This window comes from Scomber japonicus, chromosome 14 (genome assembly GCF_027409825.1).
Source record: "Scomber japonicus isolate fScoJap1 chromosome 14, fScoJap1.pri, whole genome shotgun sequence".
NCBI lineage: Eukaryota > Metazoa > Chordata > Actinopteri > Scombriformes > Scombridae > Scomber > Scomber japonicus.
The window spans coordinates 3,108,450-3,126,167 of record NC_070591.1 but is presented as its reverse complement, the minus strand read 5'-3'; the positions used below and the strand labels follow the sequence as shown (position 1 = coordinate 3,126,167).

Genomic DNA, 17,718 nt, shown 5'->3' with positions numbered 1-17,718 from the left:
TGACACAGAACTGCTCTCAGAGACTGAAAGACAGGGAAGCAGCTGTAACTTAAACAGACATGTTCCAATCTGCACCAAATGGTTGACAAGAGTCCCTTCATGAACACATCTATGCTTCAATATTGTCTTTCAGTCATAGCGCCACCTACTGGACACAGGAAGTCAGCCTTTAATGTAGACAAAGCATCGGACATTGTGATCATGAGCAACAATGAGGCAGCTGACAACATGACTTATGATTAGTAGCGTTTGGAAGACTGCTACAAAGGGAACACAGAAGTGTGTGTTCATGTGATGTAACATGCCCCTTACCTCCCCTGCTTAAGGAACATGTGACCCAGTGCAGCGATGAGTCTCACCTCTCACTGATGTGTTTTTAAAGTTTTTAAACAACAACAGGAAGAATAAGAGAATACAGACTTTAGATACACACACACAATACTTATTTAATCAGTTCATTGGTTTGGTCAACATGAGATTTGTGAATAAGAAATAGTATAAAAATGCAGCCTTATCCTTTCAGAAGTCTTAAATTCAAACTTCAGATTGTTCAAAACAGATAATACGAAGCTTCGTCTGCTCTGGACTCTACAGCTCAACACCGTCAGGACAGTTTGCAGTCGGTCTTTGTGGAGGCATTCTGGGAAATATTGGAAATTAATTATTGTGGAGGAAGAAAAGTTATGTTTCAAAAAGTTTAGAAGATCCCCAGAATGATCCTTTAATTTAATACTGGTTTCATGGTTGTGATAGAAACCCAGAAGAGACTAAAAACAATCATTCCTATAATGATATAATGAATCCGTGAGACTAAATATTCAAGCTCTTCGTACATTTTTGGATCTTTCAGTTGCAGAGAAGCAAAGAGACGTGGGTTTTTAACGGACAGCAGCAGTAACACTTTTAGGCGAACATCGTTTCAGAGGTTTGATGACTCATTGATCTCTGGGATACTCAGTAGATTTATCCACATTTATCTGGATCAGGGTTTTTTTTTATGTGGGAAGAAGCCGAAATAAAAGTTTACCCTCATTGTTTCTGGCCCTGGGACACCATTAAAAAAAAATAGACCAAGAAAACAGCTATAATACAAGATCTATTCCACTTCACACATAGTTTATAGTTCATTCTGGCTTCTTGTTAAACTGGTGAACACCTTTCTGGTTTTAAACAAAATTGGCAACTTCCAGTAAATCTGGAACAAATCAAACTGGTCAGGTGGAGAGTGTCTGCAGGTTTCATTCATTAGACTTTTTTAAACACCTTTCAAAGCCAATTAGACATTAAAATAAGACCAATTTAAACTTTGAAAAAGAAAGTAGGGCTGCTCGATTATGAAAAAAATCATAATCACGATTATTTGGGTCAAAACTGAAATCACGATTATTAAAAAAAAATGTTTTAAACTTTAGAAACATGCTGCATTTCTTGTACATTCAGCTTAATTAACTTTCTCTCCAAGCAACAGCCTTTTATCTGCAGCTTAACGCAACACACAGCAGGAAATGTGCAGAGATATTAGAGCTGAGCGAGTTACCATGACGACAGTTCACACGTCACTTCCTGGTTTTTAATAATTAGTCAGTAAACTCAGCATCGTCTGACGCAGGCTGGAAACTCTGCACTTCTACTTTCAGTTAAAACATTTCACTGTGTGTTTCAGCTTCTGTCAAACTAACGGAGCTGCGGCAGCTTCCGGTGGCTTCCTGTCTAAGCTTTTCAAAATAAAGTGCATTGTCTGACGCAGGCTGGAAACGCTGCACTTTTATTTATAGTTAAAACATTTCAACGTGTCTTTCAGCTTCTGTCAAACTAACGGAGCTGCAGCGGCTTCTGGTGGCTTCCTGTCTAAGCTTTTCAAAATAAAGTGCATCGTTTGACACAGGCTGGAAACTCTGCTCATTTATTTACAGTTAAAACATTTCACCGTGTTTCAGCTTCTGTCAAACTAACAGAGCTGCAGCCGCTTCCTGTCTAAGCTTTTCAAAATAAAACCTTTGTTATTGAGCACTATCTCATTATTATTATTAAAAATCTTTTCCCCTTGATTTTATGAGTTTTTTAAATCATAATCATGATCAAATTTCAATTAATTGAGCAGCCTTACAAGAGAGTGCAAAAACATAATCAGGAGAACGTCTCCTCGATAAATGCAATAAGTTAGAAGTTTGAAAATGAAAAGTAGTGCATACATTTGATATCTTACTGAGCTGCAGACACCCTGTTTTAAATACTGTAGGACTACTACCTCACTGGACGACACATAATAGCTTTGTATATAAAATATCTATTAACACTGTCATAAAACCTAAACCAACGACAGCAAAGATACTTTTTTCTTTTTTTTTTTAAAACACCAAATAACCAAATACCGTCTTCTACATATACATTCTTATCATTGGATGAGATTAATGTACAGTAACATGTAAACAGATTAGAGAGAGAGAGAGAGAGAGAGAGAGAGAGGAGAGAGAGGAGAGAGAGAGAGAGAGAGAGAGAGAGAGAGAGAGAAGGAAGAAGGGAGAGAGAGAGAGAGAGAGAGAGAGAGAGAGAGAGAGAGAGAGAGAGAGAGAGAGAGAGAGAGAGAGAGAGAGAGAGAGAGAGAGAGAGAGAGAGAGAGAGAGAGAGAGAGAGAGAGAGAGAGAGAGAGAGAGAGAGAGAGGAGGAAGGGAAGGAAGAAGGAAGGGGGAGAGAGAGAGGAGGAAGCAGGAAGGAAAGGAGAGAGAGAAGAGGAAGGAAGGGAGAGAGGGAGGGAGGAAGAGAGAGAGAGAGAGAGAGAGAGAGAGAGAGAGAGAGAGAGAGAGAGAGAGAGAGAGAGAGAGAGAGAGAGAGAGAGAGAGAGAGAGAGAGAGAGAGAGAGAGAGAGAGAGAGAGAGAGAGAGAGAGAGAGAGAGAGAGGGGTAGGAAGGAAGGAAAGAGGGAGGAAGGGAGAGAGAGAGAGAGAGAGAGAGGAGGAAGGGAAGGAAGAAGGAAGGGGGAGAGAGAGAGGAGGAAGCAGGAAGGAAAGGAGAGAGAGAAGAGGAAGGAAGGGAGAGAGGGAGGGAGGAAGGGAGAGAGAGAGAGAGAGAGAAGAGAGAGAGAGAGAGAGAGAGAGAGAGAGAGAGGAATGATTCTGTTAAGCGGTGGTGAGCTGTGTAGTTTTTACTGCAGATGGACTGAAAGCATTCACGGCACTGTAAGTCACTTTGGATGAAAGCGTTGATACGACGTCATTCATTTTGTGATCGGAGAATCTCGAGACCCGTTTCTGTGTGAATGAGCGCTGTTTGGTTTTTTCCTTTTAAAGCCCGAATGACGAGTCAAAAAAAAAAAAAAAAGTTCGGACTTTAAAACCGAAACCAAACAGGGCGTCTCTTCAGTGTGAGCTTAACTCAAAAGTACATTCGTTTTATGTGTGGTGTCCTCCAGATTCGGGTCAAACATGTTGCATGAATCAGGCTCGTTTTACCTCGAGATGTAGCGGAGAGGGAACTCAACTAAATAAATATCTAGCTCCATCAAAAGAGTAAAATGTCCAACTTAAACACCTTCAAACTGCTGCTGTTAATCTATATTTTTATCATCATCAACAAATCTCACAAAAAGACCAAAACCAACAATGTCTCTCAATAATTTCTAACTTCTCTTCTCTATATGTGTCTTCTTTAAATCTTTAAAAACAGCTCACTAATGAACAGTTTCAGTTCTTTTAAAAGGACTCAGTCATTTCCTAAAACAGCTGGTCTCTGTAGTTTTTTAGGCCAATACCACAGACTGTATAAAAGAAATGGACGTAACATCCGTGACGTCACCCATTGGTTTGTGGACTGCTGCTCGGAAGCCAATAGTTTCTAATCTAGGCAGCGCCATCTTGAAAATTTCAGGTGCATGCTGGGAAAAATAAAAACACGGATTCTACTTATATGGGCATGAGGCGGGGCCATGGGCGGAGCGGGGAGGTTGCTATGGTTACGAGGGCTGGATCTCGAGGACATTGGTCAATCAACCTGTCAATCAGGACGTAGCCACGCCCTAATGCATACCCTGCTTTATCGTCACATATAAAATCAGGGAGGCCAAAATGTCCCAAATGAACATCATACTGCATTGAAGAAGGCTTTAAACTAGCGATTGAGACCATAAACACATTTTGAAAACGTTTACTGAGGTTAGAAATCAAGTGAGAAGTTGGTGAATTCTCCATTGACTTGTATAGAGACGGTCGCCCCCTGGTGGCCTTTTGATAGAATGCAGTTCTAAGTTACTTCAAATTAGCTCCATGTGTCCATCTTCATATATATATAGTCTATGTAAGGAAACATAGCTGTGACTCTTCTCTAAGGTTTTTGGACAACAATAGAGCTGTGTGGCTCCGAGGAATGAGACATATCAGGCTTTCAATTCACGCAGATTCCTTTGGTCTTTTCATTGGATTCATTGTCAAAAAGAAAAATATTAAATATCAGCAACAAAACCGACCGATCAGCTGTAACTGAGTAGATCAGACTAGTCACCTTCGATGGAGCTAGGCTAGGCTAGCAGTTTCCATCTGACTGGCTAAAAAAAAGTCCCTAAAAATGTTGGACTGTTCCTTTTAAAAGGTAAATATCTGTGTTTCCCCTCCGCTGCATCTCTGGAGTACTCCTGCAGATTGGTTCGTGATTGGCTGCGTACATGTAAGGACCACGACTACCAGGAAACAAAGAAGTCACATTAAAAGTATTTCCATGTCTTTTCTCTTTATGTACAATAACCGGACAGCGTTTGAGTTGGTCCTCACGTAGTCAAACACGTCCATCTGCTGCTAGAAGCCAAGAAATACACGTTTATCTGACCCAAATCTGGTGTCATCAAACTCCCGTCTGTGCTTACAAACCAGAGACCATGCAGAACAACAGCCTCAGTGACTAAATAATGATCCTCAGCGCTCCAAAAACCCTCCAAAGATACTCTCTCACTGGTCAGATAACATGAAAAAGTTGTTTGGTAGCATGAACATCTGGAAAGCTCCCAATGCAGGTATAATTTCAATAGGATATATCCCATTAAATCATACCTGCATTGGGAGCTCCAGGCTTTTTTCTGCCTTTACAGATTTAGTTTTTTGGAATATCTCCCATTAAATTATACCTGCATTGGTATAATTTCTCAATGCAGGTGTAATTTAATGGGATATATCCTATGAAGTTATACCTGCATTGGGAGCTACAGCCTACACTGGTCAGATGAAGCATTTCTGAATTGAAAAGCTGTGCACCAAACTGTGACTGTTACCAAAATAAGATGCTGCAAAGAGTCTTTAGAGGGGATCTCAATGCTGCAGATGCATCTTTTTTATATGAAGTGAGAGAAAACATAAAAAGATATAAAGTAGATTTTGTCTTTAACATAACTAACCCAGTGTGACGGTTAGTACTCAGGGTTAGGGTTGGGGTAGGTACCTGGGGTTAGGGTTGGGGTTAGATGACGAACAGCATCACAGCTAACCATCGTTCTGTCTTTGGAAGCACAGACGGAGAGATAAGATGACCGGACTGATCAGGAGGGGGTTTTTTTTGGGGGGGGGGGGGCAGGCCGGGATGGAAGTAAAGGTTCCACCAGAGGAGAGGACGTGTCATTAAAACATCGCCCCGATCAATTTAAGAAGCAGACGATCTTCAAAAAAACCAAAAAAAAACCAACAAACTTCTGTCGTTTAACTTTAACTGTAAATAAATCTTAAACCAGTAGATGAGATAAAAAGCAGTATACTTATTATTATATTGTACTTATTATTATTCTTATTATTATGACTTGTGCTGATAAATGAGACAAAACACAAGAAGCTGTTTTTCATTTACATGTTTGAATATTAAGTTTTTACCACCCTGTCGTCCAGTTTATAAAACTCTACTGCAGTGTAATAATCTATGGAAACTCACACAGCGTCTGGAATATAAAATATACATATATATATATACTTGAATACAATCGGATGTGTTCGTGCAGTAATATTCGTTATTGCATTGTTTTTCTTGAACCCTGTTTTTTGCAGAAATAACATTTTGTTTTTCTTTGAATGGAAATGAAATGAACAGTGAGTCAGTTTCTGCTCCAGTTTTTGTATTTATGGTTTAAATTAGAGATCAAACTCTGCAGCAGTCATTTATAAAAGAGGTGTTTTATATCAGAGTCCAACTGATAAACTAAGCAGATATCAGCTCGTTGAAGATTTATAGGTATTAATGTGTGTGGCAATGTTTAAAAAATGACAAGAGTTTACTTTTTCTGTTGTAAAAATGTCTGTAAAGCATTTTTTTAAAACTCAACTTTGAGGGAAACTTAACAAAAGTTACAATTTGTATAAAAATTAAGATTTTTATTGACTTTAAACTTTGTGTATGTGCCAGGATATATTTGATTTATGCTTAATCGTGATTTCTTCTCTTATATTCAATGGTTTTCTTTAATTAGATTGCTATTAATAATTGGATAAGTTTGGTTTAGTAATTTGAGATTAGCAGGGAGACAAAATAAATTAAATTAAATTAAAAAATATTGAATTATTCAGCCGTCGAGCTCCATCAAAAGAGTAAAATGTCCAACTTAAACAACTACCAACTGAGTTTTTAAGGGTGCTGTTATTCTATATTTTTGACGATAGTTTAGTAATTATATTTGTAAGGAAACAAAAACATATCGAAGCCTCTTTTAAACTTAAAATAATGTGGGATTTTTTACATTTGTTATATCAAAAATTCATATCAGCAAGTTTAGAAGTTGTTGAAGTATATGTTTGCACACAGGAAAGTCAAATTCACTGAGGTGCAAAAGTTTTATAGATTTTATAAATGACTGCATGATTTTCAGTTTGATTTATTGCCTAAAAATGTCCCATGCAGTTTGCAGCAGAGGTCACATGACTCAGGTGTCCCACGCAGTTTGCAGCAGAGGTCACATGACTCAGGTGTCCCATGCAGTTTGCAGCAGAGGTCACATGACTCAGATGTCCCATGCAGTTTGCAGCAGAGGTCACATGACTCAGGTGTCCCATGCAGTTTGCAGCAGAGGTCACATGACTCAGGTGTCCCATGCAGTTTGCAGCAGAGGTCACATGACTCAGGTGTACCCATGCAGTTTGCAGCAGAGGTCACATGACTCAGGTGTCCCATGCAGTTTGCAGCAGGGGTCACATGACTCAGGTGTCCCATGCAGTTTGCAGCACAGGTCACATGACTCAGGTGTCCCATGCAGTTTGCAGCAGAGGTCACATGACTCAGGTGTTTGAGGTTTAAATCTAAATAAATCTTGACTTTCTTGGAGCTTCTTGTTTTAACTGAGACTCTTTCTGCTGAAGGAGGAACTTGTGGTATTTTTCCATAGGTTAACACACTGGAATAAAGCTGTTAATAAATAGTAGTAGTAATAAGTAGTAACTAAAGAGTGAGTGAAGTCTGACACCTCCTCTCCCCGGTCGTGTCTCTACGTCTCTACGCCTCGTACCCGGTGGAGCGCCGCCGCTGGTGGTTCCAGATGTCGTCTCTGTGTTCGGGTCGGCAGAAGAGCCGGGACGACTGCGCCAGACGCTCCCGCTGCTCCCGCTCCCGCTCGCCGCCTCCCTGTTTGGAGAACGACGGGGGGCGGCCGCCGCCAAACTGCGAGGACGAGTGAGTTCTGTTGTCGTGGAGACCGGACGAGGACAGCTGACCTCCTGCCGACCTGGAGACGTCACATGAACACAAACGAGTGAACAAAAGGAAGACAGACAGACAGATAGAAAGAGATTCTGTGGATGTCTTCCAGTTTTGACATTTTATTTCCTCTAAGAGTCTTTCCAGTGTCGAGCGCATGGATGTTTTATAAGAGTTGGATACTGGGCTCAGAATGGCGCCAATTGAATCCTATGAAAATTACAAAGTTCCTAGCTCCCACGTTGTGCGGCCCACAGCAGTGTTTCTAACTCGGCCCACAGACTTTACATTGTGATGAAGTCACAGGTTTTTAAATCTCGTTTCTTCGTTTGGAATTTTTTTTAGGTGCAATACTACAAATGACCACTGGGAGAAACTGGCGCCCTATCCTGGTCTTCTAATGAATCCATGGTCAATCACCACAAATCAATGTTTAAGCTGTTCTAGGCCCTAAAGCTGCAAAACATGTTTACAGAGCGTAAGTAGCTTGTTGTGCTTCATATTTCAACCTCCATACTTGAGCACAAAAAAGAAGGAAAAATATCCTTTAAATCCAAGAATAAAAACACAAGAAAAAGTGCAGTTTAGGCTCAACTGAAGTAAAGAAGACAGACACAGACAGGCAGGCAAGCAGGCAGACAGACAGAGAGACAGACAGACAGACAGACAGACAGACAGACGCAGGCAGGCAGGGTAACCCCACTCCAGTGACTGAGTGAAAGGACAGAAGTGTCACATGTTCAGTGATCAATAAAACATGACGGCGACACGTAAACCCGACAGAGGAGACAACATTTCCTCCTGAATGATTTAGCAGCCACTCCGTCACCGTTTGGCTTTGAGTCAGAGCAGCAGAGCAGCAGAGCAGCAGAGAAGCGGCAGAGCGGAAGCAGAGCGGCAGAGCATTAGAGCGGCAGAGCATTAGAGTGGCAGAAGAGCAGCAGCAGAGCATTAGAGTGGCAGAAGAGCAGCGGCAGAGCATTAGAGTGGCAGAGCATTAGAGTGGCAGAAGAGCAGCAGCAGAGCAGTAGAGCGGCAGAAGAGCAGCGGCAGAGCAGAAGCAGGAGAGCAACAGAGCGGCAGCAGAGCGGCAGAGCAGCAGCAGAGCAGTAGCAGAGCGGCAGAGCAGTAGAGCAGAGCAGTAGAGCAGAGCAGAAGCAGGAGAGCAACAGAGCGGCAGAGCAGCAGTAGAGCAGCAGAGCAGCAGAGCAGCACAGCAGCAGAGCAGCAGAGAAGCGGCAGAGCGGCAGAAGAGCAGCAGTGGAGCAGTAGAGCAGCAGCAGAGCAGCAGAGCAACAGAGCAGCAGAGAGGCAGAGCAGCAGCTAATCTGCTCTGTAAGAGGATCAATCCTGCTGAGGAATAATCCCTGTTCACAGATTAACGTCTCTGACTGTCAGCAGGTCTCAAAACACACGACTGAAACCAAGTCAGATTCTACTTTTACCAAGCTTAAACGTGTCAGAAAGATGATAATTCAACTTCATGTTTATTACTGAGGACATAGTGAGTTGTGGAGTGTTTCTATTATTCTGTCCACCTCATTAAGATACATGACGGTGTAAAATATGAGGAACACACACAGGAAGTACTGTACCTGCTCTTAGTGATTCTGTGAGGTCCATTATCAGTTGGCTGCTGGTGCTGCTGAGGAGACAGAAGAGGTCAAAGGTCAGGTTTGAGTGTGTGTGTGTGTGTGTGTGTGTGTGTGCGTGTGCGTGTGTGTGTGTGTGTGTGTGTGTGTGTGTGTGTGTGTGTGTGTGTGTGTGTGTGTGTGTGTGTGTGTGTGTGTGTGTGTGTACCTTGTAGTGGTTGCACTGTGACGGACTGCCGTTCTCTTGGTAATACTCCACCAGCCTCTCAGCCAGAGCGATGCGTCTCAGCAGGTTCTCGATGAAATGCTGGATTCTTACTTTACCGCATGTTTCCTGTCGCGCTGCAGCTTCCAGAAACTTCTGGATGGTTATCACCTCCCTGGAAAACACAAATATATATTTATGGATCACAAACAAATGAGGGTTGGCAAGATGAACAATTAGAAAATCAGTTAAACTAGATTTAAAAGCAGCATCAGATTTGTTAAAATGTACATTTAGTATTTTTGTTGGTTTTATATCATTTAAATGACATTTATACCATTCTTTACCAAAAGTCAGACTGAATGCTCCTGAAAATGTCAAATGGTGTAACCACAAAAGAATGAGAAAGGAAGGAAGGAAGGAAGGAAGGAAGGAAGGAAGGAAGGGAGGAAGAAGAAGGAGGGAAGAAGGAAGGGAGGGAAGGAGGGAAGGCTGCTCAGTTCAGCCTCTGTCTGTTAACAGGCCGTTTTAGCTCCTGTCTCTTTAAGACTCCCCTTGGCAACCAGCCTAGCAACCACCTTAGCAACCAAAGATTCCGGAACATTCTACCTATGTTCAGGCCGTTTTAGCTCCTGTCTCTTTAAGACGCCCCTTAGCAACCAGCCTAGCAACCACCTTAGTAACCTAAGATTCCGGAACACTCTACCTACATTCAGGCCGTTTTAGCTCCTGTCTCTTTAAGACGCCCCTTAGCAACCAGCCTAGCAACCAGCCTAGCAACCAAAGATACCGGAACATTCTACCTACGTTCAGGCCGTTTTTAGCTCCACTGTTTACCTCTCTCGTCGTTCCAGCTCGTTTTCGGAGGCGTTGAGCTGTTCCCTCAGCGCTGCGATCACCATGACGGCCACGTCCACCTGCCGGCTCAGCGACCGCTCCCTGTCCGCCACTTCCTGCCTCTCCTGGGCCAGGTGCTGCGAGTGGGCGCGCTCACACAGCAGTTCTGTGTCGGTCTGGGCGAGCTCGGTGCTCACCTTGGCCAACCGGCGCTGCATGGTGCTGTCCGCCGCCCGCAGGATGCTCGCCAGCCGCCGCCGCACCGCCGCCGAGGCTGCTGCCGTCTCCAGACCGGAGTAGGAGTTCTGCTCTGGTGGTGATAGGGAAGGAGAGTTACTGTCTGCAGCAGGGATAGTATAGTAGTATATATTAGCTATTCACTTTGCTTTTTAATTTCAGTTTAGTTTTAGTTGAGTTTTTATTTAGTTTTAGGGTCTGTTAGAAACTGCATCATTTCCTACTACTACTAGGAAAGGAGGGACGAAGGAAGGGAAGGAAGAAGGAAGGGAAGGAGGAGGAAGGAAAGGAGGGAGGGAGAAAGGAAGGAAGGAAGAAGGAGGGAGGGAGGAAGGAAGGGAGGAAGAACGAATGAAAGGAGGAAGGGAGGAATATGAAAGGAAAGGAGGGAGGGAGAAAGGAAGCAAGGGGGAAGGAAAGGAGGGAGGGAGGAAGGAAGGAAGGGAGGAAGGAAGGGAGGAAATAAGGAAGGAAGATGGAAGGAAAGAGGGAGGGAGAAAGGAAGGAAGGGAGGAAGAAGGAAGGAAAGGAGGAAGGAAGGGAGGAAATAAGGAAGGAAAAAGGAAAGAAAGGAGGGAGGAAGGAGGGAAGAAGTAAGGAAAGGAGGGAAGAAGGAGGAAAGACAGAGACACACATTGTGTTAATATTTTGTGAACATCTCTCCAACATATGATCGATATCGAGGTCAAAAGGTCAAAGGTCAAAGACATGGTGACCTTTGGTTTCCAGCCGTAGGTATAAAATAAAGAAGTGAAGTAAACCTGAACGCACCGACCAGGTCCAGGTCCAGGTGGAGGTCCGGGTCGGGTGGAGGTCCGAGCGGAGCTGGAGGAGGGAAGAGGAGATGATGATGATGATGATGATGATGGTTGAGGTGATGATGAGGACACACGTCGGACTTCTTCACCGACATTTTAAAACCTTCTTCATGTCTGCTTCCGTCTGTCTCTTCACCTTCATCCTCCTCCTCATCATCATCCTCCTCTTCTCCCACATCTTCATCCTCCGTCCCCTCTTCCTCTTCCTCCTCTTCCTCATCCTCTTCCTCCTCGGCCTGCGTCCCCACGCCGACGCTCTGTGTGCGCCTCCTCACCGAGCCGTAGGAGTGGAGGTACCCGCTGTCTCTGCTGTCGCTGAGCGAGCGGACGTGCGGCGGCCGCGCCGAGCCGTGCGGCGCCCGCCGGGTCGGCAGGCTCATGTCGTGCCACGGGATCGCCGCCGTCAGAGGGTCGGGGTGTTTGCCGGTGATGCTGAAGCCGGCGGCGGTGGCGTCCGGCGAGCGGTAGGAGTGGCGGTACTCCAGGTGGGCTCGCAGCGAGGCCAGGCTGCGGAAACGCTCCTGCTCGCCACAGCGGGGGCAGCGGAACGGGAGCTGGCAGGAAGTGGAGGAGTCGCTGATGGCGCCGCACGCCTGGCCGTTCCTCTCTAAGAGGAAAGAACCAGAACCTCTGGAGCACAACTTCTGCTGCATCACTTTATACCTGCAACACACAGAGAGAGAGGGGGGGGGCTTAATGATGAATTGATGACACCTTAACCCTCCTGTCGTCAAGGGAGGAAGGGGAGGAAGAAGGAAGGAAAGGAGGAAGGAAAGGAAGGAAAGAGGAAGGAAAGGAAGGGAGGAAGGAAGGAGGAAGGAAAGGAAGGAGGGAGGGAGGGAGGGAAGGAAAGAAGGAAGGGAGGGAGGGAGGGAGGAAGGAAAGGAAGGGAGGAAGGAAGGAAAGGAGGAAGGGAGGAAGGAAAGGAAAAAGGAAGGGAGGAAAGAAGGAAGGGAGGAAGGAAAGGAAGGGAGGGAGGAAGGAAAGAAGGAAGGGAGGACGGTATAGGGGGAGGAAAGGAAGAGAGAAGGAGGAAGGGAGGAAGAAGGAAGGAAAGGAAAGAAGGAAGGGAGTAAGGAACGAGGAAGGAGTAAGGAAAGTAAGGAGGGAGGAAAGGAGAAAAGGAAGGGAGGAAGGAAAGGGAGGGAGGAAGGAAGGAAGGAAAGAAGGAAGGGAGGAAGGTAGGGGGAGGAAAGATGGGAGGGAGGGAAGGAAGGGAGAAAAGGGAAGGAGGAAGGGAGGAAGAAAGAAGGAAGGGAGGAAGGAAAGGAAGGAAGGAAAGAAGGAAGGGAGGAAGGTAGGGGGAGGAAAGGAAGGGAGGGAGGAAGGAAGGAAGGGAGGAAGGAACGAGGAAGGAGTAAGGAAAGTAAGGAGGGAGGGAGGCAAGCAAGGGAGGAAAGGAAAAAAGGAAGGGAGGAAGGAAGGAAAGAAGGAAGGGAGGGAAGGGAGGAAAGAAAAAAGGGAGGGAGGGAGGGAGGGAGGGAAGGAAGGAAGGGAGAAAAGGAAAGGAGGAAGGGAGGAAGGAAGGAAGGAAGGTCCTGGCTAACCCTAGATCTGGGCAATTAATTGAAAAATAATGGAAACAGACATTTAGAAACTCAAATCGACTTAATCTTGCTCGTGTCAGTTAATCGTTGTTGCCATGACAACAAAGGTTTCATATCTTTAAGGAATTTAAAACTTGTCTCCAGTGATGATTTGAACCCAAACCAAGTAAACTAGACATTAACCCTCCTGACCCCGTCTGTTTTGACTGTTCCTTCTTTCCTCCCTTTCTTCCTTCCTCCCTCCCTCCCTCCTTCTTTCCTTCCCTCCTTCCTTCCTTCCTTCCTTTCCTTCCTCCCTTCCCATCTTCTCCCTCCCTCCCTCCTTCCTTCCTTCCTTCCTTCCTTCCCCCCCTTCCTTCCTTCCTTCTTCCCTTCCTTCCTTCCTCCCTTCCTCCCTCCCTCCTTCCTTCTTTCCTTCCTCCCTCCTTTCCTTCGTTCCTTCTTCCTTCCTTCCTTCCTTGACTCGAGGACGACAGGAAGGTTAAAACATCTTTATTTTCACTCCCTAAAGATACTCGTGTGAGTTTTAGGAAATTTTATTTTAAACTTTTACAGGCTAAAATTAAAAAAGAAGAATTTAAATAACACTTTTATTAAAAATACATTATTGTATGTCAAATATTAATAATTAAAAAAAAAGTAAAGCTGTCAAATAAATGTAATGGAGTAGAAAAGTACAATATACATACATACATAATATGAGATGTAGAAAGTAGATTAAAATAGGTAAAAAATAAATAGATAAATTAAATATGTTACAGTAAAGTAGATTAAAATAGATTAAATAGATAGATTAAAATAGATTAAATAGATAGATTAAAATAGATTAAATAGATAGATTAAAATAGATTAAATAGATAGATTAAAATAGCGGAAATAAATAGAAAAAATTGAAAAAATAAATAGAAAAACTAAAGATATTACAGTAAAGTAGATTAAAATAGGTTAAAAAAAATTAAAGAATAAAATATATTAAAATAAATAAAATAAAAAGATTAAATACATAGATTAAAATTGATAAAATAAATAGATTAAAATAGATTAAATAAATATATTACAGTAAAGTAGATTAAAATAGATTAAATAAATAGATTAAAATAGATCAAATAAATAGAATAAATATATATATTACTGTAAAGTAGATCTAGATTAAATAGATAGATTAAAATAGATTAAATAGATAGATTAAAATAGCGGAAATAAATAGACAAAATAGAAAAAATAAATAGAAAAAATAAAGATATTACAGTAAAGTAGATTAAAATAGGTTAGAAAAAGTTAAAGAATAAAATATATTAAAATAAATAAAATAAAAAGATTAAATAAATAGATTAAAACTGATAAAATAAATAGATTAAAATAGATTAAATAAATAAATAAATTACTGTAAAGTAGATTAAAATAGATTAAATAAATTGATTAAATAAATATAATACAGTAAAGTAGATTAAAATAGATTATATAGATTAAAATTGCGGAAATAAATAGAAAAAATAGAAAAAATAAATAGAAAAACTAAATATATTACAGTAAAGTAGATTAAAATAGGTTTAAAAAAATTAAAGAATAAATATATTAAAATAAATAAAATAAAAAGATTAAATACATACATTAAAATTGATCAAATAAATAGATTAAAATAGATTAAATAAATAGATTAAAATAGATCCAGTAAATAGATAAAATAAATATATTACAGTAAATTAGATTAAAATAGATTAAATAAATAGATTAAAACTGATAAAATAAATAGATTAAAATAGATTAAATAAATAAATATATTACTGTAAAGTAGATTAAAATAGATTTACAGTAAAGTAGATTAAAATAGATTATATAGATTAAAATTGCGGAAATAAATAGAAAAAATAGAAAAAATAAATATATTACAGTAAAGTAGATTAAAATAGATTAAAAAAAATTAGAATAAATAAATTAAAATAAATAAAATAAAAAGATTAAATACATACATTAAAATTGATCAAATAAATAGATTAAAATAGATTAAATAAATATATTACAGTAAATTAGATTAAAATAGATTAAATAAATAAATTAAAATAGCGGAAATAAATAGATTAAAATAGATCCAGTTAATAGATAAAAATAAATAGGCCTACATTACAGTAAAGGAAAGGGTTTGTGTTATATTGTACTTGAGTAAATGTACTTAGTTACTTTCCCAGTGAGGCAGCATGAATAAACCCAGCAGAGCAGCGTCTTCATTATCCAACACACTCATAAAATACACTTTATATATTTAATATATTTAATATTAAAGCTTTTATTTCAGTGGTTTTGGGTTTAATTCAGCCTTAATTGGCCTTTAGCTCCTCCTGTGTTAGCTAGCTGCACAGCAACAACAGCTGAATCATTATTTAACGGAGGGATAACGGGGTTAATAACGGGCACAGCTCTTACCGGAGTTTACCGGGGGTTTACCGGGGTGTACCGGCAGGGCTTTAACCGGGTCCTCCAGCTGTTAGTGACCGGAGGAGGCATGTCGCAGACGGAGACACACAGCTGGCCGCATGATGTCACCCATGGAGAGAAGCGTCAAGCTACAGGCTGCAGTGTGAGGGAAGCACTTCCGGTATGACCTTTCAAAATAAGATATAAATATAGGCCTACACCATGGGTATCAAACATGTGGCCCGTGGGGCAGAACCGGCCCGCTGAGGGGTCCAATCTGGCCCACTTTCCTTCCTTGCTTCCTTCTGTCCTTCCTCTCTTTCCTCCCTCCCTCCTTCCCTCCATATTTCCTTCTTCTCTTTCTTTCCTTCCTTCGTTTCTTTTACCCTTCCTTCCTTCCCTCCTCCCTCCTCCCTTCCTTCCTTCCTTCCTTCCTTCCTCCCTCTTTCTTTAATTTTTCCTTCGTTATTCCCCTCCTTCCCTTTCTTTGCTCCCTCCTCCTTCCTTCCTTCCTCCCTTTTTCTTTAATTTTTCCTTCGTTATTCCCCTCCTTCCCTCTTTCTTTGCTCCCTCCTCCTTCCTCCCTTCCTTCCTTCCTTCCGTCCTTCCTCCCTCCCTTCTCCCCTTCCTTCCTTCTTTCTTTCCTCCCTCCCTTCCTTCCATCCTTCCTCCCTCCTTACTCCTTTCCTTCCTCCCTCTTTCTTTAATTTTTCCTTCGTTATTCCCATCCTTTCCTCTTTCTTTGCTCCCTCCTCCTTCCATACTTCCTTCCCTCCATATTCCTTTCCTTTCCTCCCTCCCTCCCTCCCTCCCTCCTTCCTCCCTTCCTCCTGTCCTTCCTTCCCTCTGAGGACAACAGGAGGTTTAAGTAAAAGTAAAATTACAGATTTTAGAGAAGGGGAACGTTTAGAAGAAAGATGGAGATCACATAAGTGGAAAAAAAGTATGCTTTATTTTTCATCATGATGCATTTAATATACATACAGTACAAACCAGAGATTGTGCATATGTATGTCCTCCCTTCCTTCTCTCCTTCCTTCCTTCCTTCCTCCCTCTTTTCCTTTCTTTCCTTCCTCCCTCCCTCCTTACTCCTTTACTTCTTTCCTTCCTTCCTCCCTCCTTACTCCTTTACTTCCTTCCTCCCTCTTTTCCTCCTTCCTTCCTCCCTCCTTCGTTATTCCCCTCCTTCCCTCTTTCTTTGCTCCCTCCTCCTTCCATACTTCCTTCCCTCCTTACTCCTTTCCTTTCCTTCCTTCTTCCCTCCCTCCTTACTCCTTCCCTCCCTCCTTCCTCCCTTCCTCCTGTAAGATTACAGATTTGAGAGAAGGGGAACGTTTAGAAGAAAGATGGAGATCACATAAGTGGAAAAAAAGGATGCTTTATTTTTCATCATGATGCATTTAATATACATACAGTACAAACCAGAGATTGTGCATATGTATGTCCTCCCTTCCATACTTCCTTCCTTCCTCCCTCCCTTCTTTCCTTCCTTCCTTCCGTCCTTCCTCCCTCCTTACTCCTTTCCTTCCTTCCTTCCTTTCTCCCTCCCTTCTCCCCTTCCTCCCTCCCTCCCTCTTTTCCTCCTTTCCTTCCTTCCTTCTTCCCTCTTTCTTTAATTTTTCCTTTATTATTCCCCTCCTTTCCTCTTTCTTTGCTCCCTCCTCCTTCCAAACTTCCTTCCCTCCTTACTCCTTTCCTTTCCTGCCTTCCTTCGCTCCTCCTTTCTTCCTTCCCTCCCTCTTTCCTCCCTTCCTCCTGTAAAATTACAGATTTGAGAGAAGGGGAACGTTTAGAAGAAAGATGGAGATCACATAAGTGGAAAAAAAAGTATGCTTTATTTTTCATCATGATGCATTTAATATACATACAGTACAAACCAGAGATTGTGCATATGTATGTCCTCCCTTCCTTCCTTCCTCCCTCTTTTCCTTTCTTTCCTTCCTCCCTCCTCCTTACTCTTTTCCTTCCTTCCTTCCTTCCTTCCTCCCTCTCTTTAATTTTTCCTTTGTTATTCCCCTCCTTCCCTCTTTCTTTGCTCCCCCCTCCTTCCTCCCTTCCTTCCTTCTTTCCTCCCTCTTTTCCTTCCTTCCTTCCTTCCTCCCTCTTTCTTTAATTTTTCCTTCGTTATTCCCCTCCTTCCCTCTTTCTTTGCTCCCTCCTCCTTCCTCCCTTCCTTCCTTCCGTCCTTCCTCCCTCCCTTATCTCCTTCCTCCCTCTTTTCCTCCTTTCCTTCCTTCCTCCCTCCCTCCTGACTTTTTTCCTTTCCTTCCTTCCTTCTTTCTTTAATTTTTCCTTCGTTATTCCCCTCCTTCCCTCTTTCTTTGCTCCCTCCTCCTTCCTTCCTTCCTTCCTCCTTACTCCTTTCCTTCCCTCTTCCTTTCCTCCCTCCCTTCCTCCCTCCTTCCTCCTTTTCTCCTGTCC

At 42.1% G+C, this 17,718-nt stretch overlaps 2 protein-coding genes across 2 annotated transcripts in view; one reads left to right on the top strand and one right to left on the bottom strand.

The window, feature by feature from the left end:
* Positions 1-243, top strand: part of LOC128373258 (uncharacterized) — a 9,317-nt gene extending 9,074 nt beyond the window's left edge. Inside the window, exon 2 of the mRNA XM_053333548.1 lies at positions 134-243. Within this exon, the coding sequence (XP_053189523.1) occupies positions 134-243 (110 nt within the window). The remainder of the gene's footprint in view (positions 1-133) is intronic.
* Positions 244-7,316: 7,073 nt separating this feature from the next.
* Positions 7,317-15,412, bottom strand: LOC128373119 (protein ZNF365-like). Its single transcript, XM_053333376.1, has 6 exons — positions 15,307-15,412; positions 11,292-12,001; positions 10,284-10,593; positions 9,450-9,621; positions 9,245-9,294; positions 7,317-7,677 (listed from the first exon to the last, which is right to left on the bottom strand). Exons 2-6 carry the CDS (start codon positions 11,989-11,991, stop codon positions 7,449-7,451), a joined length of 1,461 nt encoding a protein of 486 aa, XP_053189351.1. The 5' UTR covers positions 11,992-12,001; positions 15,307-15,412; the 3' UTR covers positions 7,317-7,448.
* Between the last annotated feature and the right edge of the window lie 2,306 nt (positions 15,413-17,718).

Excerpts from the sequence above, each read along its gene's own strand:
- LOC128373119 (XM_053333376.1), bottom strand. The coding sequence starts at position 11,991 with ATGCAGCAGAAGTTGTGCTCCAGAGGTTCTGGTTCTTTCCTCTTAGAG. Across the intron at positions 10,594-11,291 it reads CCTGGACCTGGACCTGGTCG|AGCAGAACTCCTACTCCGGT; the intron begins GTGCGTTCAGGT and ends TATCACCACCAG. Across the intron at positions 9,295-9,449 it reads CACAGTGCAACCACTACAAG|CAGCACCAGCAGCCAACTGA; the intron begins GTACACACACAC and ends CTGTCTCCTCAG.